The sequence below is a fragment of the Neltuma alba genome, unplaced genomic scaffold (genome assembly GCF_004799145.2).
Source record: "Neltuma alba isolate B1F8T4 unplaced genomic scaffold, ASM479914v2 tig00012717_pilon, whole genome shotgun sequence".
NCBI classification, from domain to species: domain Eukaryota; kingdom Viridiplantae; phylum Streptophyta; class Magnoliopsida; order Fabales; family Fabaceae; genus Neltuma; species Neltuma alba.
In genome coordinates this window covers 26,255-51,795 of record NW_021637143.1, presented here as the reverse complement: position 1 = coordinate 51,795, position 25,541 = coordinate 26,255, and the positions used below count along the sequence as shown (strand labels likewise).

Here is a 25,541-nt window from a genome sequence, read left to right as displayed (position 1 = left end):
TATAAGCAATTTGACCAATTTTTTTCCCTAATTTTTGGTCTCTCAAGTTTGTTTTCATTTTAGTTTTGGTTTCTTGAATTAAAAATCATAGGTTTGGTACCTTGAGATTTTTTTTAAATTTAAAACATTAACCTCTATAATTCAATAAATACTTAGCCTATTTTATCTTTTAAAGGGATCAAAACCTATAATTTAAAATTTGATAGACTAAAATAAAAATAATAACAAATTTAAGAAACCAAAAATTATATTAATCCTTAAGAATAATAGTAATCCAAATAAAAATCCATATCTATTAATTTTGGTATCGAATGAGGGCTTTTTACATCCCTCATATATTAGCAATTATATATCTATAAGTAGCATTAAGTGGTTATGGCATGCTGCCCTTGGCATGTCTTGTATCCCTTTCTTAAATCACAACCAAAACTATTAGGAAAAATTACATTAAGGTTTCACTCAATAAAAATAAAATACTCTTAAAATTATTAAATTAATCTGAAATTTTAATGGACTTTATTATAAGAAATTCCACTTATTCAACCACCTTCATCTTTCTTTTCAAACATGCATTGATAATTAAAAGGATAATTGTTAACAACTTAATGTATAATAATTAATAACTATCGCGATATACCGTGATAGGTATTAATAACACATTTTGTCAGTATATCACATAAGCATATTTAATTTGAAATCCTGTGGTGTGTTGAGAAAATATGTTATTAATATTTACTGTAATAGTTGTTAATTGTTGCACAATAAGTTATTAACAACTGCCTTTTCAGTTATCAACGCATACTGCTAAAAAAATGATAATTTGAAAAAAAAAGACAAGGGCAGTTTAGTAATTAAACAAGTGAAATCTCTTACAGATTACAATGAATTTCTTAAAACTTCAGATTAATTTAATGATTTTAAAAGGCTTTTTTGTATTTATTTCTCTGTGGTGGGATCTTAATGCAATTTTCCCAAACTATTATATATACATGTATTTTGACTACTTCATGCCATTATTTTTTTAAAAAAAGTTATTAAATCAAATTATATCATTTAGTTATTCAACATAACAAAAGCATTATGTTCCAGTTTCACCAAAAAGGACAACATATGCACGTGGCTTCTTCTAGATCAGTCAACAATTTATTAATGTGCTTGATCGAACTCCTAATGAGCTTTGCCATTTCCTGCACATGGGAAGATACATTTGACCCCATGCCTACTGTATTTGGACCATAAGAGGCAATGATACTACATCTCTCGTCTTCTCTCTATTTTCTAGCGGTTGCAAGAATCTCCCTTAATCTCTTTCTGATCAGGGAAACTGGAAACGAACAAAACCCATTGACCTTTTTCTTTTTGGTGATCTCTATTCAACGTAATTAATTAGATGAAGTTGATCTCTCTTTAGCACTTTCACCGCTAGCCTTGCATGGAACACCTTCCTTCCCCGCTTCTTCTTCATAGTTCAAGCACCACAACTGCTCGAAAAATACAGAGTGAATAGTTTCAGCAAGGTGTTTGTTGAAACGCGTGGCCAGTTTGAGTTTCAGATACTAAAATATATATCAAGATTAGAAAACAAAATTAAGAAAAAGTATAAACTAGCCCGTTAACTATTTACCAATGTACCTTCCACTTATAAATTGGAAAACCACACCCCCCCCCCCCAAAAAAAAAAAACTCCCCAGGTTGATTACTTTTCATGACATCTTTAATACTCGAGAGGTATTTTGTGGTTTTCAAGATTGAAAATTGATTTCAGTAAATACTCAAAAAAATGTTTTCTGAGATGAAACCATATAGAGGGGCACAAGCTAGGCTTACATTCAGAATCTGTTGTGATCCAGTTGCCTTTCCTTCTATAAATGATAGAATCAACTTCTTCATGCGGGTTAGAAATCGATGAAGGTATGGATTGCTCAGTTTTTGACGTGGAAGCTACTGAGATAGCTGAGAAGGCAGAGGAAGTGGTGGAGCAGCTTTCCAATTCCCATCCGAAACTGATCTTGGGTGACTCATTGCTTACTTCTCCATCGTCCTGAACTGCTTTAAGGGTTCCTCCTCTTCTGAACCTCAGTGCCTGATAAGAATTCAATGGCCATTTTGTTCCCTTGGTCAGTCTCTTATTGCAATTCAACAGTCTCATGCACCATCGTGGCTTTCTCTCTTTCCTTTATTTTGTTTCATTAATTTGGTAGTTGAAACATCATTATTCTACCCCGTATGCATCAAGGACATCATAAATGAAAAGGTTGCAACAATGAAGTGCACATGTATGAAATTTCTTCTCACCCGTGATCATTTTGTGTCATTGAGAATGCGATCTAGAGCAACTCTCAAGTCCACTGTTAAATATATAGTAATGGATCATTGCAGAAGTTAAAACACTTACCTTCCTTCCACTAAGTTTTCGTCCTTTCTCTGTTTTTACAGCCGCAGCCCATCTAAGTAGCTCTTTCATCCTTGAAATGGTCTTCTTCCTATCGCCTCTGTTCTGATCCGGATTTTCTGAGGTGCCTTCACTTCTTTCTTCAGCTATAGGCAAAACCTTGTTTCCCACGTGAGCAACTGAATCTACCTTGTTACTGTTTTCTATTCCTCTTTCTATTTCTTCTCTCTTCATCTTCGTAGAATGCAAAAAATGTTGTCTTCTGTTATAGTCTCCTACTCTCTTTGACTTAATAGTGCTGCAGAGGCAAGAGTTAGCAATGTCCTTCGTACATATGAATGCAAATATCCTTACATTCTTGTTCCAGCCATGCTTTCTTCCTCTACCACTTGTTCGTCTGTATGCCCTTCGATGCTTCTGTAGAAGTATATTTTTCCATCGAGCGTTCAGATCTGAAAGAACACCATATGTTAAGTTCAGATCGAAAATGCGGAAATAAAAGCAGGCTCAGTATTTAGAAAACCATAGTTTAGATGTCATTTCACGTCCAAAACGTCTTTGTTTAGCACGTACGCTATTACGCCTCTTTAACCTGGTTGACTTCGATAAATTACCATTTGTATTCTCTTTTTGACAGAACGATACTAGATTTAATAAGGCATGTTCAATATGTAATACCATGATAGTGGAATGTCAGATAAAAGTGCAACCAACACCAAGCACCTCCTAAGAATTTTAACTCTACGACAGTAAGAATATACCTTTACCTCCGACGGTTTCCCTTTTGGAGGCTGCAGGACTAAAGATGATCTCTCTTTCTTTCTCATGTGCCAATTTGAAGAGCCGTTGAAGGATCTGCCATTCAGCACCAAAAAGGAACTATCTCTATCAGGTTTGATGACAATAATGCTTTTCTTTCTAGTTTCTACAGATCCTACTATCTTATCTTCACATGACAAGAGCAATACCTGCATGTTCACTTATATAGTATTTTGGGGAAGTGGGTCTGTGTGATGACTTTATCAGTCAAATGAACAGCACTACAGATCTATGTGTGTGCTGTCTGGAAGCCTAGGATTCCTGTCTAGTCTGTGAGGACTTTGGCGAGAATAAGACAAAATAAAAGTGCGATGAGTCTAAGGAAGAATGGGAGACAACCAGGCAGTGAGCGGGGAATTGGTTGGCTTATGATTCGGAAGTAACATGGGAGGAATATATTATATAGGAGAGCCCAATGGGAACTGTTCAGATGGGAAGACTTTGATTTACTTAAGAAACGCATGTGTTTAGCCTTCGTGGCCTTGTTCCTTGCCATAAACTTGTATGCCTGTGGTGTGTTTGGACCCCAGCCCATCAAATGGAGATCTACATCACCCAGGTTATGCTAGGGGTTTCAAAATTTGATGCACATTACCCTGAGAAAAACTGTTTCTCAAACTTTTAGCCGGTGATTCCATTGGGAGAGTATTCATTTAGTTTAAGCAAAGGCATCTTCATATATAATTTAATGAAATACTACCCTGAGTCTTATTTATAAGACATCGTTTGAAGATTACAAACAAAGTCTTATAATTAGATAGTTCAATTAAGTACTATCCTAAGTTGATGAAACAAACAAACATTTTATGATTGCCAATGCTAACTGGTTTAGTATTTCATAATTACACAGTGTCATTTAGTTGACAGAAAAATGTCTTAATAATACGCTACTGGTGTGATCCAAATTTATACATATTTGTGAGTCAGGTTAGGTCAAACTTTGAACTAGAGACTAAAATATATATAGATTCAGAGGCCACAACTTGAAATTCAAGCTGAAGCTCATTCGGCCACAGTTAAGCATTCATATGTATTCTAATACTATATACATGATAATGGCACAAGTGCCATGGAAAACTTCGAACAGAAAGTGCAAGCACATGCATGGACCATGAAGCTCAATCTTGCTGATTAAGAAGCAAGAGAGAAGGGAAATTAAATTTGTCTGAAAGATGCATTTGGAGGAGGAGGATGGCAGGCACAAGTGTCATGCTATAATACATGCAGATGTTAATTAATGGAATGTAGCAGTTGAGCATGTGGGGGACGCCGCAGAAGATATTTCAGGAAGCAAATGAGGTACTGTGGATACAAATTAGGGAGGCGTCGCTGTCACATGGGGCTGAGTGACGCACAAGCACTTAAAAATGGCGATTGAGAATACACACACATTCACTTTCGTGCTTTTGAGGTTCCCTCGTAATATTCTCTTGGCTTCTTCTTCGATTGAGTATGATGGATAGGAAGCCTCTGATGTGTCACTTTGTGCATCACTGCTTTGTTCGGATCGTGATGTGGCTTCTTCACAGACTGCCCAGTCTTTTTCTTCAAAAATCTAGCGGATTATATTAGGGTATATGCGGATTCATGGAAAAAAATTAACGGCTAAGTTTAGTAGAAGGATTAATCCTTAACAATGTAGAAAATGAAAAATTCAAATCCCGTTAAAAAAAGGATTTACATTTAGGGTCCAATGGTATTTTAAATAAGATTCTTTCCCATAGAAGATACATAACAAGACAAGAAAAGAAAAAAAGAAAGAAAGAAGGAATGCCTGTTTTATCATTCAAAAATATTTCTTTTTTGTTGGGTATCATATTCTGGAAGGAACTATATTTAATTCTTTAATATTTGTTAGCCAAAAAAAAATTCTATAATAGTCGGGAAATTTGTATTTTTATACCAACCATAAAATTTATGATTCTAAAATTTTTCCAACCTTTTGCTTTTCATCCCCACAAGGCGACAACCAACAGAGAACCGTTGGGGCGTTTGGTATGCCTGCGGCGAAATGTTGACAAAATTATCTTTATTACTCCTCCGGTCCTAATTATAAGACCCAATTGACTTATTTGAGGAGATTAAAGAAGTAAGTTAAGTTGGTTATTTATAATAAATAAGTATTGTCATTCTTAAAATATCCTTACTAATTAAGTATATTGGCTAAAACTATCATTATTAGAAGGATTATCTTGGAAAAAAATGCATAAATATAAGAAACAAAATGGATTGGGTCTTATAATTAGGACCAAATAAAAAGTCAAATTGGATCTTATAATAAGGACCGGAGGAGTATTATTTAATATTACATCTAATCTTTAATATAAAAACTCGTTTGATTATTATTTTAGTTTTAAATATAAAATTCTAATATAGTTTATTTCTCATATTTATCTATTTTTTAAGATAATCCTTATAATAATAGTAATTTTAACCAATAATATACTTGATTAGCAAGTATATTTTAAAACACAAATATATTTATTATAAACAATTAACTTAACTAGTTTTCTTAATTTACTCAAATAAATTAATTAACTCTTATATTAAAGATCACAAGCTAGTAGTAATTATCTTTTTTATGCATACACGTTTTATTAATAAAATTATGTTTCATTAATTAATGCTACAACTCTTTAGGTTGAATTTATGAATTATGAATATTCTTTGCTAACAATGATAATTAACTTCTTTTAGATAGGGGAGGGAAGAAGTCAAACTCTTGAATTAACTTTCCTTCATATATAAATCAACAAAAAAACAATTTTGCCTCATCTATAAGAATTAAAAACAATACCCCAAAACTATTTTTTTTTTTGGCGTATTCAACAATTTAAGATATTTTTTGAATAACACTAATATCCCAAAGCCGGAGTATGAAAAGTCACAATATGTAATTTTATTTTACTTTTTCAAAACATTTCTCCACCTATTTCATTTACTTCATATAACTTCATTTTCCGATGGCCAAAAACAAAAGAGCTTTAATTTTACCTTACAACAAATTAAAAATGCTTGTTAATGATGAAGTGTTTATAGTAAATAAATTTTTTTAGTGAAATACCATTACATATTTGTCAAAAATCGAAATTCAGGCTATTTATTAACTTCTTTAATCCTGTATACCAAAAAAAAAAAATTCTTTAATCCTTGTGCAAAATTTAAAATGACAGTTATTTAAAACAGAGGGAGTTAATTCTTACCCCAGCCTACTTAATTTTATTTCTTTACAATCCAAAATGTATTAACTTTAGAATTGCTGATTTTGAAGTCATCCATTTATAAGGAAAAATACATTGACTCTATTTTGTTTTATGAAACTACAGAAATATTCTTTTTAAATCTAGAGTCTTCTTTTCAGTCTCACTTTTTATTCAGTTTAGACTTTTTCACTAAAGATATTTCATATCAATCAAAATGCATATCAAAATAAAATAAGATTCCATGCGTCTCAAGCATAAATCTCAATTGTTTCAGGTCACCTGACCCAAAGAGTCAAACTCACACATCTGACCCAAAGAGTCAAACTCACACATCTGACCCAAAGAGTCATACTCACACATCCATAAATTCAAAGTGACATGATTCTATAATTGTAGCATCACAAATCACAAATCACAAATAACTCAAAAACGGGATCAACACTATTCACATGCTTGGAAACAATGGTTCAATCAATAGAAAGATTGACAAATATACATCTAAAGTATTAAGTTAATTGATAGATTATGCCAATATGACTACCTTTTCTTTTCCCCCCGGGGCCAATCCAACTATGCCTACTTAACAAACACACGATTTACCAATAACTTTGATATCCCTTAAGCTAAGTGCTTGGATGGCAGAAGGGACCTTTATGAAAATCGTAGATACCAGGACTACGAGAAACTGGCTCATCGATCTCCCTAGTTTCATTCCATAAAAGCATCATCATCACGCTCCGTGAGATCAAAGCCAACGCTTGAATAATGTCCTGCATGCTATTTAAACAATTTACAGAGAAAAAGCCAACTGGGTAAGCTAACGGAAAGTTGGAAACATATTCTGCTAATAAATGCTTCTCCTGAGAAATTGAATCGTTAATTTACCAGAAACAATGATGGCCATCAGCAAACCTCATAAACGATCCCCATTGGACCTTGTCCGGGTCAAGCGTCGCCTTCTTCTTGGTACAGGAGATGCATCTTCACCTGCATCACTAAATATGCGCATATCTTCATCAGCATCATGGTTGTCACGAAGACCCAACAAATTCTCACCCCACAGATAGCGTCTGTCAGATGAACCTCCTGCTGGTCGACGATGCCTTGTCCATGCTCTAGAACGAGGCCTTGGCTCCCGTGCATTTTCAATTGAACCAATCATCTGAAACAAGAAGAGGGTTGTCCACCATGGCCCCCCGTTCGAATCGCCCATGCTACCTTCCCTATCATCTGAGAACCTACCATCTCCATTTTCAACGACATAATCACCCACAACCACAGCACCAGGCATGGCTGACCGAACAGCACTGACAATATCACCATATTCTCTCTGTCGTTCAAGATGTCGCCAGGCTCTTACCCTTGAGGGATCAACATCAGAGGGACGGGTGGTCGGGTGAACCCTCCTAGCATGTCGACGCAATTCAAGATAATTACCAACAAATGAGCAAGACTCCCTAGAGCAGCTTCTCTTCTTCAAATTGAGATAATTTCTAGCCTCTTCAACCACCTCCCAACCCAGCACTGTTCCTCGACATAAGGGACATTTCAAACTCAATTTTGACTCGGATGAATTATCCACATCTAACTCCTCAAGCTCAGCCCTGTCCTGCAAGGTCTCAGAATCAAGAGTTTCTAAAATGCCTTCATTAGGCGAGTTGAAATGTCTAGTTGGATCTTGAACATCACCCTGTCTTGATCCTTGAAGCAATCCAACAGATAATACAGTATTGATTTCATTTTGGTGATTTTCATTACCATCATTCAAGTCAGGTTGCATATTGAGATTAATATCAGAACTATTACCAGAGTTGTTTGTGTTTACTAAAGAACTGGATAAATTTGAACTGTCCTTAGAATTGGCCTGCATTTTTTTAAACCGGTCCAAGCAATTTGAATGCCTATAACTTGTATCACAGATGTAAGATCTGCAGCCCTTTTCGTAAGAGCTGCAGTGAAGGAGAACAGCATTATGTGGATGATCCATGCAAATAGGACATGAAACTTCATCCAATTCTTTGTGAAGAGCATGGATATCTGAATCACTATACAATCTTCGCTTAACAGCAGTCATCTTCCACGCACAGTAATAACTACTAGCAATATTAAACTAATCAGAATAACAGATGATGCATGTAACCCACCAAAAATTACTTCCATTTTTCAGAACGTGATAACATGCCAGTAAAATATGACACATTCTGACATACAAATTAATAATTAATAAATAAATAAAATTAATATAAAACAGGAGATAAGCATTTAAAAAAACATATAGTTACACAAACAGGCAAAAGAAGTATGGTTAGGAGAGCAACAAAACAAAACTGGAAATAACCGGTTCAATTTCATCACACATGTTGGTCCTAAGGATATTTTGGGGTTGAATGTGTGGGTAAGTGAATGCATCAAACCCAGATATTAGGGGCCACCTTCACCAACCAATACAACTCATCTATGATTTTCATATGTTGGCCTTGTAGAGCCAATATCATCACACTTGAGGTAAGCAATGATATAAGGTTCTTACATGTTAATCTTGCAGTGCCAATGTTTTCAACTCTATTAATTCAATTATCAGTCAAAACGCAAAGTATATTAACTTACCTTTTCCACTCCCCGGACATCTTAACACAAAATCCACCATTAATCTTCATTTAACAGGAAATAAATAAATAAATAAATAAAAACTACACTAGCCAACTAAGCTGACGAATCCCCCCCCCCAAAAAAACCAATCTAGTAACCAAACCTTAGATAATGGGGAAAAAAATAAAAGCTATTATCTGCAATGAGCAAATACAGGGTTCAAAACTATAACTTGACAAAGAAGGAGAAGGAACTGTATTTATTCCTTGTAAATTATAACAGACAAGAATAATTGGCCTACTTAGATTCAAAACCATATCAAACCCCATGTTCAATCGGAATAACGGAACCGAGAACATCAATATAGACGTCCTTTTTAGTGCTAAAGAATGAAGGGAGTAAATAAACAAATGCAGGATAATATTTAATTCATAAAATTCACTGCTTCCAAGTTCCAACACAAATGACAATTAGTAAAATTAAACTATGTACATAACTTACCAAGAGAACAAGCTTTAGTTATTCCCTACTGAAGGCTTCCGAGTCTCAAATTGTATTTTCAGTATCTTACTTGACTTCACAAAAGAATCTACACTTATGCAATGCTCCAATGCAGGTAAACTAATAATGCAGTAATCTATGCTAAAATCTTTGGCAAATATATAATTAACGAACACTTCTGCACAACAGAATCACCAACTAGCCCCAAAATCTGCAGGTTTGACACCAAAAAGGAAGAAAAAGAAAAGTTTTAGCAAAACAAGATATCAATCTAACAAATCTCAAGGAAGCAATATAAGAAAAAAGAATAATCAAATAATGAGGGCACAATTAAACTGTTTTCCTTAACATTTCTCTTCGACTGTGCCTGTAGAATACTTTGCTATTTTTAAAAAATCAAATGAGATAAACCTCCTACCCTTGAAAAATCAAAGCATAAATAGATTGTTAGAAGGCGTCAGCTTAATCGGCCCGGCAAATAAACTAGTTTAGCATGTTTTATTTTGTTAGTTTCTGATTTCTGATTGTATTATATTTGATTATTATTCACATTTGGAGATAAGGATCTGATCCTATTTAATTTTAAGATTACATTAGAATAGAAGATCAGATTTGATTACAACAATTTAACCCTAGACTCACCTATATGTATATTATCATTAGATCAATGAAACTTGCAAGCTGAGTCGCTATTTTGCTCTGCAGATCTCATAGATGTTGTAGTATATAGGGTCACCAAATAATCTCATTAGCTTATTTGGCATGGCGCCTAAGTTATTATACTGTTTGCAAACTAGATTGGCATAATCAAGAAAATAATTACGAATAGTTTCAAGTGGCCCCGAACAAGATTACAGGAATGGGCAATGACCACAGCAGGTAGGGTTAGTAAAAGTTGCAGGACCTCTTCGTATCTTGTCTAATCAAGTGTCCTCTTACAGAACTCTAACATCTAGCAAGATTTTTGCTTTGCAAATTAAAAAAACCAGTCTCAGCGAGCCTTTGAAATTCTCTTAATATGAAAGTATTATCTGTTGTGACTATTTGAGTTATATAAAGCAAAATGTTGAACAACAATACATAAGGTTTTCATTTTTTTCCCTGATTGGCCAAATACAGAATACAAAGCAGAACACTGTGTCCAAGACCAAGTCGATCATAAGGAAGACAACAACTTTAGCTAGAGAAAGCAAGCAAGACGTCATGCCAATGTCAAATTTATATGGATACATCATCAACTGATACATTCATATCGATGTGCTTAATCGCAGGAGCTGAATAAGACTAAGCACCGAGAACATAGCACCTTTCAACAACAAAAGCAGGACATAAAGAAATTAGCAACTGTTCACCGTCCGATCGAAAAACATTAACCAAGGTGTGAAACAATTCAGAGACGATGATGAAGCGTAGACGAAGCCACCAGAGACAGATGATAAGGAGAGTTCTAAAACTCATCAAGATCCTAGGAATTGGCACACGAGGTTCCCAACTCCAGATCAACACCCGATCGCCAAAAACAATGAAAGAAACCCTACCCAAACCCTTAAAAGTCCAAATAATATGAAAATCGAAAAGAAAACACAGCACGGCAAGGGAAAAAAAATCAGAAACACCAATTGAGAGCCCGATCAAGCATAATCAGGATCCGATAGCATATATTGCAAACGACAAACAAAACAAAACATTTAGTAGAATTAAAGGCGGGTATTTACGAAGAGGGTTTGAGAGTTTTTTCCCCTCTGGGGTTGGTCTCCGCAAAGATTGCGTGGAGGAACTGCCACAGATACAAAGAAGGCAAAAATATTTGAAATTGGAAGGCATAGAAGAAAAAGTAGATATGCGAAAAAGCAGGGTATTTATAATGCTTTGAGGAGGCGGAAGAGCGGGGCCCAGGACAGAGGACTCCGCGGCCACAACCGCCTCATGGTTGAGGCCCTGAAGGATGGAGGCGTGGTTGGCTAAGGTGGTTTAGCCGTTTAGGACGCCTGTCTGACAAGGGCATCAAGTGGGTTTGGTGCATCAATTCTCCCCCTATTTATCAAATTCAAGTGGCATTGATGGAATACTTACTTTGGAGTTACTTTTTTTTTTTTTCGGGGAAAAAACTTACTGCTTGCTTCATAGATCTCTGGAATAATATTAAAAGTTAATATAATTTTTGATGATATAAATTTGTTCTCATTTTAATTTTAGTTTCTCAAATTTTAAGTCAGAAGTTTTAATCCCTAAAATTTCTTTTTATTTAAAACATTAGTAATTATAATTTAATAAAAACTTAAATTATTTTACACTTTAAAAAAACTAAAACTTATAATTTGAAATTTGAAGGATAAAAAATAAAATGAGAACAAATTTAAGAGATTAAAAATTATATTAACTTTAATATTAATATTAATGTTACTAATATTTTCTAAAATTTGGCCAAAAAGAACTACTCCTCTGGTCCTTAATATATGACCCAATTTTTGAGTTGGTTTTGGTTCTAAATATAAGATCTATTTTTCATATTTATTAGTTTTATCTAAATTACCCATATGGATACTCTCTCAACTATAATCAAGTAGAAGAGGTAGAGGGGTATTAAGAAAGATGATTATGGTATGTTAGGAAAAATATGTCACTTTTCTTATAATTAACTAAGTTACCTAACTTCCTTAATCTAATTAGATTAGTTAAATGAGTCTTATATTAAGGACTGAAGGAGTATAATTCATGAAATTTCAGTTTTCTTACAAAGGACAATGAAAAAAAAACTGGAATTTTGTAAATGACAAATAAGGAATATCAATAAAAATTTATTGTCATTTACAAATTCAGACTTGTCAATACCAAATAAAATTATATTATCAAATCTGATTTGGGATTTACAATTTCTAACTTCTTTTTTTATCATTCTCTTTTGTGCAAATTAAATTTGACTCCGATATCTTTTTGGGATGATGAGAAATTTGGCTCCAATGATATGTATAAGTTGTACTATCCCTGAGAGCAACATAACCAATATAGATAAATTTAAAAAATTAATTAAATTAGTTATTTATAATAAATATATATTAATTTTTTATATTATTTTTGTTTAATTATGCACATTAAAATTATATTTGGGATAAGAATATATTAAAATTAATAGGTAATTAAAGTCTTATATTTAGAACTATTAACTAGTTTTTATATTTATAATCAAAGTAACATTTATATACTTCTTCAGATTTTTATTATAAGAACTAGTTATCTGGTTTAAATAGATTAAGAAAGTTTATTGAAGTAATTATTTGTAATAATTATGTATTACTTTTTTTAAAATACTTTTATTAATTATATATTAGTTAAAATTACTATTTGATTAAATTTTTAACTATTATAAGGGATCATTTTTTTAAAAAAATATAGCAAATAAAATGAATTAAAAATTTATATTTAGAAACAAATTAAAATTAAATTAGTTTTTTAGTACTCTTGTAATTTTAAATATAAGATTCTTATAGAACAGTATTATTTTTATATTTATTTCCGGTGGCGGATTCGTCCGTATCCGAGCCTCATCCTCCCGCCTTCTTTTCGCCCACACCTTGGACAGTGGCTGAACACCTCGGAATCTACCATCAACATTAAGGACTTCCGAGTTCGCACTTAATTACTTCGAATCGGAAGTCAAAGCTCATTGCTTGCTTCTTCTCTTCTTTCACCGAAAATCCGAAGTTTGTGGCTCAGAAACTTCCATGTCGATAACTTGAAACTTGGAACGAATTTCCGGAATCACCCAAATGGCGAGCATTTCCACATGCTTCACTGTGATGCCAAGCTCTCGATTCTACAGTCATGCTCAGAATTTATGTAAAGCTTCGTCTTTGGCTAAGCCCCCATACCTGTTCCCAGTCATGCAAAAGCCAGTCTTCCTGGGATTCCCTAGAAGGGTTTGGGATTACAGGGTTTCGGTGCCGATTGCGAGAGCGAGTGTTGATTTGCCTCAAGGGATTAGACCGGGAGGCGTTGTGGAGAGCGATAAGTTGCCGTCTGATGTGAGAAAGCGGACAATGGATGCTGTGGATTCGTGTGGAGGGAGGATGACTATTGGGGATGTGGCAAGCAAGGCTGGGCTTAAGTTGAATGAGGCCCAGAAGGCTCTTCAGGCTCTTGCTGCTGACACCAATGGATTCTTAGAGGTAGTTATCTGGAAGTTTGTGAGGTTGCATCGTGCGAAACGGACTCTGAGCTCTTGTTTCATTAGGCCTATTTTAAGTTTTTGATTCGTGAGTACAATTGTTCCAAGATGGTATGTTGCAGGTTTCTGAGGAAGGTGATATTCTGTATGTGTTTCCAAAAGATTATCGGTCAAAGCTTGCAGCCAAGTCATTTAGGATTAAAGCCGAACCTTTTCTTGAAAAGGCAAAGGTGTCAGGCATTGTCCCCTTATCTATTGACTGTTGCTGATGTCTTGCTTCGTGCTTTGGTTCTTAATGTTATATGACATTGCCTTTGACAGGCCACTGGGGAATACTTGATAAGGGTTTCTTTTGGGACAGCACTTATAGCGTCCATTGTTATTGTTTATACTACGATCATCGCTCTGATTTCTAGCAGAAGGTACCAACCGACTTCATCATATGTTGGATTCTTTAGATTGAGTTTTATTGATCCCAATTCCTGACGATAACACGTTTTGATACCTTTGTTCTTTTCAATCATTAACCATGTCACATATTTGCAGTGATGAGGACAATCGTGGAAGACGGGGAGGTAGAACATATGATTCAGGAGTCACTTTCTACTTCAATCCAGTAGACCTCTTCTGGTAAAATGTTTACTTCCAAATCCTAAGTGGGTTTCAAAAGCACATTGCTCTAAGAAAGGCGTGATAGGCTTATTTGATTGAACAATGTGGAGACCACCATATTAATAGTTACATTTTGGGATGATGAGGGAGGGGCAGGTGATTTTGTCATTTGTATCTTAAGAATTGTGTTTATAAAAACAGCCTAAATGGTTTTGCTTTGTGGCTTGTATGATTTTCTGCCGGCGGGAATCAAAGAACAAATTTATGGCAGTTTCTCTTTGCATATATGCCATCTAAAATGACCCAAAGAGAAAATGGAATAGAAAAAGAAGATAATAGAATAGAAGGTGGAGAAGAGGAAGATGGTGTGAAGAAATTGGTGTGATTCTATTCTTTTTGTGATAGGTGTGATTGTATTAATGTGATACAATGCAACATAGAAAATTGAGTTCCTTTTTTCACCTCTTTATCTCTTCCCAGAATTTTTTGTGAGTTGCTTTGTCTCATTTAAAATTTAGATACCAAAACTATGCAATTAAACACGATCACTTAGTGATTAAAGAAAACCAATCCTACAATGTGTAATTACAAGAACACTTCTGTATTTTAGTTTATCTACTCTAATTTTGGTACCATTTAGGGAAAGGCAATCCCTTTCTCTCACACCCAAAAAAAAAAAAAAAATTGAGATATACTCCTCCGGTCCTTAATACAAGACCCATTTAACTAATTTGATTAGATTAAGGAAGTTAGGTAAGTTAGTTAATTATAAGAAAAGTAACTCATTTTTCCTAAAACACCATAATCATCTTTCTTAATACCCCCTATCCCTCTTCTACTTGATTATGGTTGAGGGAGTATCTATATGGGTAATTTAGAGAAAACTGATAAATATGAGAAATTGGTCTTATATTTAGGACCAAAACCAACTCAAGAATTGGATTCTATATTAAGGACCAGAGGAGTACATTATTTATTATATCCCTATCATCATAATAAATACTTCTTTTGTCCTACTTATAAGGAAGAGATAGTATTTTTTTGCCCTATTTATAAGTCGTGTCATTAAGTTTTTTACATGATTTTACAATTGCACCCTTTTTATTATTCATGGGCATGCCATGAAAGTATAGAGTATATATTAAATAAGAATAAAGTTGAAAAGTTATTAAATTTTAAGATAGAGTTAATGGGGTTTTAGGTTTTTCATACTTTTGATGAAACATGTCAAAAGTGTCTCATAAATAGGGCTAGAGAAGTAGTAACTATCTTTTTTATTAATTCTTTCGTTCAGGGGCACAAAGGACATTTCTTATCCACAAAAATCATTTTTACCCAATACATTCTAATTTAAATTCCATTTTATTTTGTATACCTGCCAGCCCTTAAAAGTGCATTCGAAGATAGGGGTAAAGTTCTTGACTCTTGATTATAGGAGCATTGATTTCAGGAGAGAGTTTGCTTCTCCATTGTAAAATTCTTAAAATTTTTCTATGCTCGAGTATATTAGCCCCTGATAGAAGGCAAAGGTGAATTACAGCTGTTTTTATTATGTTAGACATGTAATTAATCCTCTTCATCCATATCATAGTCATTGTTATCTATAAATGACTTGTCTTGTTGCATTTAACCCAAAAAATTGATTTTTTGAGATGAATGTTGGCTATATGTCTATAATTTTATATGCTTTGGAAGGTACTGGGATCCGTATTACTATAGGAGACGAAGGATACAAACTGATGATGAAAAGATGAACTTCATTGAATCGGTGTGTGAGCAAATGAATATTATTTGTCTTTCATGTTTGTTTCTTGTACCTCATAAAGAAAAATGTTTTTGTAATTATTTCTATATAGGTCTTCTCATTTGTGTTTGGAGATGGTGATCCAAATCAAGGAATTGAAGAAGAGAGATGGAAGTTGGTAATATTTGAGCACTGAATTTAGTGGTCCGTTGCCTTTAATAAATATGTGCTACTCTAATTTTTTTTTGGCTTTTTGTAATAGTTTCAAGATTATTCTCTTATCTCTGCCCCCTGTCAAAGTTATACTTTTATTTTGTTTATTTTTTGTTAAAAACAAAACTTGGGGGCTACTTTATAATCTATAAAGTGGTTTGTTTTGTTTTGTTTTGCTTTTTTTTTTTTTTGGCCCATGTTCATCATCTTATTTTAAAGCTAACTCCTTGTAAATACACAACATCATTTATTTTCTTGGATTATGTCCACCTCAGCATCTTACTTTCCCTGATATATGATAATTGCTCTGCTGTGCTCATTTTATTTACAGATTGGGCAATACATAGCATCTAATGGTGGTGTGGTAGCAGCTGAAGAACTTGCACCATACCTTGATGTAGAGTCTACAAAGGAGCTTAAGGTGACTTAGCTTTTTTAACAGTACCAGACACGTTTTCCCATGCATTGTAGTGGGTTTGAGAAAAAGAGTTATACGGTTTGTGGTTTGTGAATAATGCGGCTTTTATAGGATTTAATTTTTATATTCATATCTTATGTGATATAGAGTTTGCTTTGGCATCATTTAGTTTGTTGTTCTGCTTATAGGTTTAGAGTATACATTTATCTGACTCTGGCATAATTTAGGCCATGTTTGGTTTGATGAATTTTGAGATATGGAAAGGCAGGTGGAGAAGGAATGACTATTTGTTTACCAAAAAAATGAAGAAGGAATGAGTAGTTTTTCCGTCATTTGGCACATAACCTTTAAGCCTTCTAGGAATGTCATTTTCTGTCAAAATGTTGGACGACTCATTCCTTAGAGGTGCTACGGAAAATGCTCAGTTCCTGCAGATGATATATTTTAAGGCCATTTTACCCTTAGTCATCTTTCAATATGACAATTTTGGCTCAGTAAAACAAAAACCTATCAGGTGAGTTAGACTTCTCTAAACCATCTTCTCTCCTACATAAAAGAAAGTGGCTATGTTGGATGAACTCAAACAAGATGATGGATGAGGTGGTGGCTGTCAGAGATTGGAATGTGGCGATGAGTTCATCATCTTACTCTCCCTTACCTCGCTCTCCTCTTCTTTCATAAATAGCAGCAGCCTCTATGCAGTCACCACCTCTGCCGCTTAACTGTGTCAATTCTTGAAGCTCTTGGCATTCGGTTCCTCCACTGCTTTCCCCTCATTGGCCTCTCTCTGTCTCTACGCAGACACACACACACACACGCACGCATATACCTATTGAAGCTCCCAACGATTCAAGCTGATGGTTGTTGGCTCCTTCCTTTTTCTGTGATGTTTGCTACCGTTTCCTTCTTTTATATATATATTTTTTTATTTGCATATGTTGGTGTCATAATTCTTGGTTTGTTTGATTGGATTTGTGTTAGGTCTCTATCTCTTTGATTATGTTTTTGGTTGGATTACCGAATCTGATTTGTGGTAGCCGGTAGGATATTTTTGATGATGAAGAAACATCTGGAAGAAAAAGCACAATAAAGAAGAAATAGGGGTATTATTTTCTTTTTGTTTTTAAAACTCTTATTCCCTTATTAAAATACACATGCCAGACCAAAAAGTTTCTGTTTCGTTTTTTCTGACATGTCATTAAAACTCCATTCCATTCTAGTTCCCATTCCTATTCCTTTTTCCTGTTCCCATTCCTCCTAAACTTCTAACAAGAGTTGAAAACATTAAACACCTGGGATATTTTGTTAGTTACTATTCTACTGTTTCTCTATTTTTTCTCCTGATTCGTAAATGCATATAAATAGAAAAAACAATTTCTCTATTTTTTAACCCACTAATATTCAAATTATATGTGTAAATTCCAAATTGTGTCCTTTTTAATCAATGTTTATGTGATGCTCATAATTTTCTTTACAAGTAATCGTATTTGAACCAAAATGTTTCTTAAGTAATAGTCAAGGTTACTTATATTTAATTCTTGAGTACTCTAGTGTTTGAATGCTATTTTAGTTCATTCATTCAATCTTGATCCCATGTCCTTATTAGCTCACTTGAGTCTTTTGCATGTGATGTCTTTTTTTCTTTTTTCTTTTTTCCTTTTTTGTTTTTTGGTTTGATTTGGCTAACCTTTCTTATAAACTGCACGACACATTTCAACTTGATCAACTGACCTTAGTTTGCGTTGAAGGTGACAAATGTCTCATTGAATTATATTACAATTGTTAGGTGATTTTAAGGCAATGCACAAATGGTTTACATGTTCACTCTATTCTATTAATTCTTGTTCTGTTGCTTGTCCTATGCATTATGTTGATATTGATTCAAGAATGATTAACTCTTTTTTTTATGTAATTTAAAAGTTGGTGTATTTTCTTATTGCCCTGCTGTTTGACCTTCAATTTTTGAATAAGTGCAGGAAGATGAATCCTATATCTTACCTGTTCTTTTGCGATTTGAAGGTCAGCCTGACATTGATGAAGAGGTATGTTAGTACAATACAGGTGTGTTTGGGTGTGAAAAAATGACCCAAACACCCATAAAAAAATCAAAACCATGGTTTTGGAAAAAGCATCTTGAATTTGCTTTTGGAAAAAATTGGAGTGTCATGCTTTTAAAAAATGTTATAGAATTTCATGTTTAAAATCTTTAAAGCAAATTAATATTTTTCTATTAGAAAAAATAATCATTTTTCTATAAACATATTTAATCTTATAATTTAAAAATATATATACATATTAATTATTTATTAATTATATTATCTTATATATTATTAATTATGTTGGTAAAAATTATTTTATTAACAATTTTATTCCTTCAAATCAAAATATATTATAAAATCTATCCCTTATATAATTGTCATATTAACTTATGCCTTTTTTAGTAATTTGCACATGTAAAAAGTGTTTCTGGTAACAATTATCCAAACACTCTCACTTCTCAGAATCACTTTTTGACAATCTATTCTTCAAAAAATCTATTATCTCCAGAATCTATTCTCCAGAATCACTTTTCCAAACCACGGTTTGGTTTCATTCAAACACACCCGTAATAGTGGTTTAAATTAATACCTTGTTCATTTTTCTTCCTCACTGCTTCCCTAATGGTTTTTTTTTTTTTTGTAAAGAACGCCCCATGTGCTCTATTTGATATAAATTGCAAACCTATGCAAAGAAGGATACGATCAAACATTATGATTCTTAGAAAACTGTCTTTCTCTTAAGCACAATGCCTTCCACAACCCACTAGAACATAGTATTTCAGGGAATGAATTTCGTTTCCTTTTTAATTTACTCGCAGGATATTTGTTGCAGGGAAATATTCTGTATAGGTTTCCATCTCTGCAACGGACTGCTTCTTCACAACGCAGTAGCCGGAAAGAATATGTGGGGAGAAGATGGGCAGATTGGGTTGGAGGTGTTGAAAAATTTTTCAAGGAGAGGAAATGGCAATTCAGGTTCTATATTGCGTTTGTTGTGATCTTCTGGTATGTCTTTCTCTTATTAAATTATAACCTGGACTATTCTTTTGCAGTAAAACCAGTGCATCAGAAAGGGCAATGGTCATAGGCCTGGGTGGTCTTAATCTATTTGGGGTTATTACTCTTGGAGCCATGTTGAAGTATGCTCTTGACTTGATTTATTAGCAAGTTATTTTCCTCTTGGATCAAACTTTCAGTGTCCTCACTTGGGTTTTTCTTATGTCCAAAGAGAAATGGCAGTCGCACCTGGTGGCTTCATTAAATTTGTAGCCGACATATTCCCTCTTCTTCAGGTATGACTGAAACTTTGATTTTTAAACAATCAAGTTACTTCTTGGTCCACCTTCAAAACTGAAAATTCTTGTCCGATGTAGTCATTCAACTATTTCAGATGTAGGCATGTAGTTGCCCTATTAACACATGGCATACACGTGTATTTTCAATGATTGAGGGGCAGAAAACGTTGCCCCAAAAAAAAAAAAAAACAAAGAAATGAGAGAAAAACTGGATGAGGATTGGGTAGATAATAAGTGAAGTGATAATAACAAAAGGGTGAGCTTTTATTAAAATAAAATAAAAGGGATTAAGTTGATTATAACAAATCATATTACTTAATGAAGTGAACCTTGGCTCCTAGACGAGGTAAATCCAGTCCATAACCTCTATATGTGAAATTTATAGCCATTAACACTTGGCATCATGTTAACTACATTTCTGTTCTCAGTCACTTTAGCTTTCCTTTTTCGTTAAACAGTTCACTCTAGTTGTTTGTATGCATATAAAGTTGCACATTAAAGGTTCTACTAGCCAAAGCCACTGGGACTAGCTCAATTAACAAGAATGGGGTGGAGAATGAGTAGAGACGATAATGTTTCGAACCCTCCTGAAGTAATTAAAAAAAAAGGTTCTTACTTGCCTAAGTTTGTTAACCAGACAAATGAGCATGATCAACGAACTGGTTTGAAAAATAAATGTGCCAAGAGGATGAAATGGGCAAGGGTGTCAAATTCGCAAGCGTAGATAAACTCATGAAGAGAACATGAACATATAATGCTGACTGGTAGCGTAAAATCATTATTCTCTCCATCCCTTTTTATAAGCAACATTGGAGCTCATCACGTAGATCAAAATATTAGTTAAAATTAGTTAAAGACAATAAATGTGTAGAAAATAAAAGTTCTTTTTCTAAAATGCCTTTATTTATGGAGGAGAGATAGAATAAGAAAATTATTATAATAAATAGAATTATGAAAGAGAGAGAATGTGTGATGGAGAGATAATGGTTTGGAAAATGTGATAATAAATATATTGAGTATTAAAATAAGTAACTAATGAGGGTAAGATAGGAAATTCGCTACAAAAATTTAAGACAACTTGCAAATGTTGCTTATATTTGGAGATTAGAGAGAGATGGTAGTTGTTGCTTATAAAATGGGACGGAGGGAGTAGTTTAATAAAATAATAATAATAAATTAAGTGAATAATATATATCATGCATATGTCAGGTTCTTATTCATTCTTATTCATGAAAGTACAAAACAAATATTTTATGCTGCTGAACTAACTGACACATAAGAAATCAACATTTATTAAAATTAATTTACTATTTTCTTGATTTTATGAAATAATACAAGTCAAACTATTTGAGCAAAATATTTTGTTTGAAAAATGAAAAGTATATCAATGCTTCACATGATAATTATTATTATTATCATTATTATTAATTACATTTAGTAAATTCCTTCATATTGATTGTTAATGAAAAAATAATAAATAATAAAATAAAAATGGCAATCTGTACCATAAAAAAGGGAACAGAAAATGTCATAATGCCACGTTTTTCTGAATGGAAGTCCTGTGATAATTTGAGAAACTAAAAGGCAAAGACAAAAGAGATGAAAGAAGGAAGCCTGAATGGAAAAAACTTGAGAAGTCAGAAGCTTTTGTCGGAAAAAATGGCATCAGTCATGGATTCGACTCTGATAATAAAGAGACAACAAGGAACTTTTAGGAAGCTGATATTAAAGGTACAACCATTTTCAAATAGTTTCAAAACTTGCAATTTCATGGCGAATTTACAATTTTAGGCCTGTTAATTCAAGTATGATGATACTTGTTTTCATGTTATGAGTTTGCCAATAATAAACATCTACAGCCATAAAACCGTCTGAGTCTAGGATTTGAAACGTGGTTATAACAACATTGGAAAAGGGGGTTGATATTTGACGGAATTATGTGTAATTTGATTGATTAATTCTTCTCTCTATAATAAGGCCATGACATATCAGAGTAAACCTTAAGAAAATTTGGGTTGTTTGGCTAATTGTTCTGCTTATAGCGTGAATCCTTGTTTTATAGTTATCAAACATTAATTTAACTTTTTCTGTGAAATGGGTATTGAATGATTAATATTTTCAGATCTATGCTGGCTCTTTCTTTGCAATTCCTCTGGTTAGATGGTTCTTTATTCGCAAGTGGAATGCTGATATTGAAAAAAGAAACCAAGTTAGGCAGCAGTGTGCACGTGTACTTGAGTTGCCCGACATTTCACTGAGGAGGAAGGTAGCCATATTTGTGTTTATCTACGATTCCTTTTTTTATGGGCTGCTGTCTCTAATTTTAGTGGCATAGTTTTAATCGTTTGGAAACTTTGGTTTGATAGTTCTTCGTAGTTTTTGTTTCCCCTCAATTCTTCCCATCACATGTGCTTTTTTTTTTTTTTTTGCTTCAGTCTGTTGTGGGCTGCGGCAAAGAAATTCCTTAATTTTCAGCTTTACGTTTGTGGATCTCCATAACTTTGACACTGTGCGTCAAACTGTAAGCCCATAAAATAATGTCTTTGATAAATGATAAGATGTGTTGTTTATAAAAAGGAAACTCACGGCCAATGTGTAAACTGCTGACATCCTGAAGAAAAGAAAAATTAGAATAGTTATTTTCTTTGATAATGGAAAATTTATAGACAGAATGGAGGACTAGACATGTGGAGTACTTTGTTACTGAACGTACCTGACAACCCTCTCCCCCCCCCCCAAAAAAAAAAGTACTTGCTATGATTAATCTATTTTGGAAGTGATCTCGCTCAATACTAATCTTTAACTATATCATCTAAGCACTTGATATTTGGAAATGATAATTTGAAAGAAATTGGTTGATTTCATTAAATGCATTCCATCTGATTTCCTTGTTGTGGATTTGTTTTGTTGGGTGCTGTTCATGATTCGATCACATCTGACAGGTGTATCTCTATCACATGTTATGTTATTATGTGCCATCATGCTCCCCCTTTTCTTCATAGCAATTTTTTTTGGTGATAATTCTTCATAGTAATTTTAATTATAAGGACAAGTTAAAATAATTTAAGTTTTTTACCGAATGGCAAATTACGTCGTGTAATTTTAATTTGGACTGTATATCCCTGGAGCTTCAGCGTGACAAATAGTACTAGCTATTCATCAAGTCAAGGAATTTAGTTAATTTAATAGAACTAGATGTTGGCTTAAGTGCAAAAGGTTATTCATGTATGGATACTCAGCATAGTCCTCCTGAGAAACAGTCTTCATTGTGGCCTTCAGCTTCTCAGTGCCCGGGACATGGCCCAAAGGACAGTCATTGGACAGGATCAAATTTTGTACCGTACTGACAAAGACTTGGTTGAGCAAGAGTTTGAGGCTCGTGATTGGGACAAAAGATTTAGGGATCTGGAGAGATCGGATTGAGCAGAGTCAACTGTTGTATTGGTAAACTCTTAATTTCTTGCCTTATTGCAGTACATTGAATGGCCAAATTTCATCACATAAATGGATAGCTTTGCATGCAATATTTTGACATGCCCTTAGTTTAGCATTAACTGCGCGGTCTCTCTTTCTATTTATCTGTTAAAAGTACACTGAATAATTCCTTTTATAAAGTAATAATTAATGACGTCATATACATTAGAGACCAGCTAAAGGCTACATTGATTGGTCAAGTGATATAACTTGCTTATTTATTATATATCCTATAGCTTCAAGCATCACTTTATAAGACGTTGAGACTAGGGGTGAAGCTGTGCATATTTTCTGACTTTGAGAGTAACTCGTTGCACTTTCATACTGTTAGAGGAGGGTGTTTTAGTTATTTCACCACAGAATTTGACCATTCGACTCTCATCATTCTGACATCAAAGTAGATCTGTTAAGCTTAATTTTTGAAAAAGGCTGAATTGTAGCAGATTCTTATACTCCTCGGACTTAGTTAGGGGTGGGTTTTGCAACAGACTTTAATCTATTTTATTTTTCATATTTATCTTCTTCTTTTTTTTTCAAACTGATTTACTTAACTTATAAAACTGATATACTATCTCTATTTTTTTTTATATAAGAGCTATATAACTAATTTAAAGAAATAAAAAAATTAGTTAAATTAGTTAATTGTAATAAATATGTGCTTGCTTCCTTAAGCTATCATATTTAATCATGTACAATTGAACTATTTCTTAGTGGAACTCTTTCAATCAATAAGGATATTTTATTAAAAAAAATTTATAAATTTGAAAGATAAAGTAAATTGAAATCTTATATTTAAGATGAAATTCAATCTCCAACTAACTCTTAATAGTATAATAAATGTTACAGATGATTATTTTAGGGAGATTAGGTCATCTATGTCAAAATTAAGTAATTTATTTAGTTTCCTTAATTTGTTCAAATTAGTTTCCTTAATTTGTTCAAATTATTCTTTTCTGTTTTAATTGGTTGAAGGATTTTTGCATCGTCTAAACCTGGGTTAATGGAATTTTTGTAACGGGGCAGTAATTAGTAGTTTGTGCAGTAATTTTACAGTAACGTGCGCATGAATTTGTTTCAAATTTTACTACTACCCAATATGAATGCATTTTACGTGTTGTTTTGGTGGCATTTGCGTCATAATGATAGTGTTGATAGATATCTTGAGTTTCAGGTGATTGAGCACACGTTTCCACCCGCTGCTCGCATATAATCGATTTCCTTGTGTGGAAATATTATATATATTTCTGGAGAAATTGCAGTAGGGGCTCTACTTATGCAATCGCTGATGCTGATGGCTATCAAGACGGCAAAGATGCTCACAGAATCTGTAAAATCCAATGGGAATTAACAAACTATAGGAGCTATTTTTTTTTCCAAATTTTTTTACTGAGGCAGTACAAATTTCTGCAGGAAGGACCAGTAAATATATATACCCCTCAGTAGGCGGGGCATCTGTGTGGTCTCCTACAATCCTGCAGGGTAGGGTTTATTACTGCTTCAAGCTTGATTACAGTCATTGTATCATTATAAAGGTTTTTTTTAATGGTAAACCAAGCTATGATTTGTATGCACACACTTTCTGGATACGGGAAAGCTTTATCATTAGTTTACAGTTGCTCACGTTTCTGTTTACGCCACATGTTATTGATTTTGCCGTCTGTTTATGCCATCCTCTCTCTCTCTCTCTCTCAACGATGGTTACATGTTGAGCATGATTTTTTGAACGGAAGAGTTGAAAATTTATATTTTATCCCGAGTCAAACCCGATTGAGTTGCCCCAAAAATAAAAAACGATTAGAGAAATGGGAAGAAACTACTTTGAACAAGCATGCACGTGTATGCAGTGACCCTATGGTTGGTTGAGAAGAGGGAATGAGAGGAAAGAAAGTGAAAAAAAAGGAAAAGTGCTGGGAAGTGATTTTCTTGCCTTGTACTCCGGCTAGCAGAAAAAAGAAGGGGTTAATTTTATGTGGACACTAACAACATTGTTATTTTCAAAAATATATGCATGTGCATATGATAAAATTTATCAAATAGAATTAAAATATTTTTTTCATTTTAATCTTAATTTGCAATT

General features: G+C 33.6%; 3 protein-coding genes across 7 annotated transcripts; 1 reads left to right on the top strand and 2 right to left on the bottom strand.

The window, feature by feature from the left end:
* Positions 1-1,067: 1,067 nt before the first annotated feature.
* On the bottom strand, positions 1,068-3,558 carry LOC114730209 (uncharacterized). 2 transcript variants are annotated; one of them, XM_028917251.1, is made up of 5 exons: positions 3,361-3,558; positions 3,154-3,247; positions 2,396-2,844; positions 1,828-2,083; positions 1,068-1,481 (listed from the first exon to the last, which is right to left on the bottom strand). In XM_028917251.1, exons 1-5 carry the CDS (start codon positions 3,364-3,366, stop codon positions 1,462-1,464), a joined length of 825 nt encoding a protein of 274 aa, XP_028773084.1. In that variant the 5' UTR covers positions 3,367-3,558; the 3' UTR covers positions 1,068-1,461. The 2 variants fall into 2 exon arrangements, with proteins under 2 accessions (XP_028773084.1, XP_028773085.1); XM_028917252.1 differs by having other exon boundaries at positions 3,160-3,247.
* Positions 3,559-6,777: 3,219 nt separating this feature from the next.
* LOC114730208 (uncharacterized) lies at positions 6,778-19,895 on the bottom strand. Of its 3 annotated transcripts, none has more exons than XM_028917249.1 (4): positions 11,220-11,404; positions 9,505-9,715; positions 7,300-8,507; positions 6,778-7,191 (listed from the first exon to the last, which is right to left on the bottom strand). In XM_028917249.1, the coding sequence occupies exon 3, from the start codon at positions 8,486-8,488 to the stop codon at positions 7,328-7,330; it is 1,161 nt and encodes a 386-aa protein (XP_028773082.1). In that variant the 5' UTR covers positions 8,489-8,507; positions 9,505-9,715; positions 11,220-11,404; the 3' UTR covers positions 6,778-7,191; positions 7,300-7,327. The 3 variants fall into 3 exon arrangements, with proteins under 3 accessions (XP_028773082.1, XP_028773083.1, XP_028773081.1); XM_028917250.1 differs by lacking the exon at positions 11,220-11,404 and adding an exon at positions 10,147-11,209; XM_028917248.1 differs by lacking the exons at positions 9,505-9,715; positions 11,220-11,404 and adding an exon at positions 19,886-19,895 and having other exon boundaries at positions 7,300-9,104.
* On the top strand, positions 13,058-24,822 carry LOC114730207 (uncharacterized protein At5g03900, chloroplastic). Of its 2 annotated transcripts, none has more exons than XM_028917246.1 (14): positions 13,058-13,670; positions 13,792-13,899; positions 13,991-14,091; positions 14,216-14,299; positions 15,977-16,049; positions 16,138-16,203; positions 16,570-16,659; positions 18,633-18,698; positions 19,528-19,670; positions 19,748-19,834; positions 19,924-19,987; positions 22,113-22,256; positions 23,270-23,434; positions 24,636-24,822. In XM_028917246.1, the coding sequence occupies exons 1-13, from the start codon at positions 13,272-13,274 to the stop codon at positions 23,411-23,413; spliced, it is 1,569 nt and encodes a 522-aa protein (XP_028773079.1). In that variant the 5' UTR covers positions 13,058-13,271; the 3' UTR covers positions 23,414-23,434; positions 24,636-24,822. The 2 variants fall into 2 exon arrangements, with proteins under 2 accessions (XP_028773079.1, XP_028773080.1); XM_028917247.1 differs by having other exon boundaries at positions 24,620-24,822.
* The last annotated feature ends 719 nt before the right edge of the window (positions 24,823-25,541 follow it).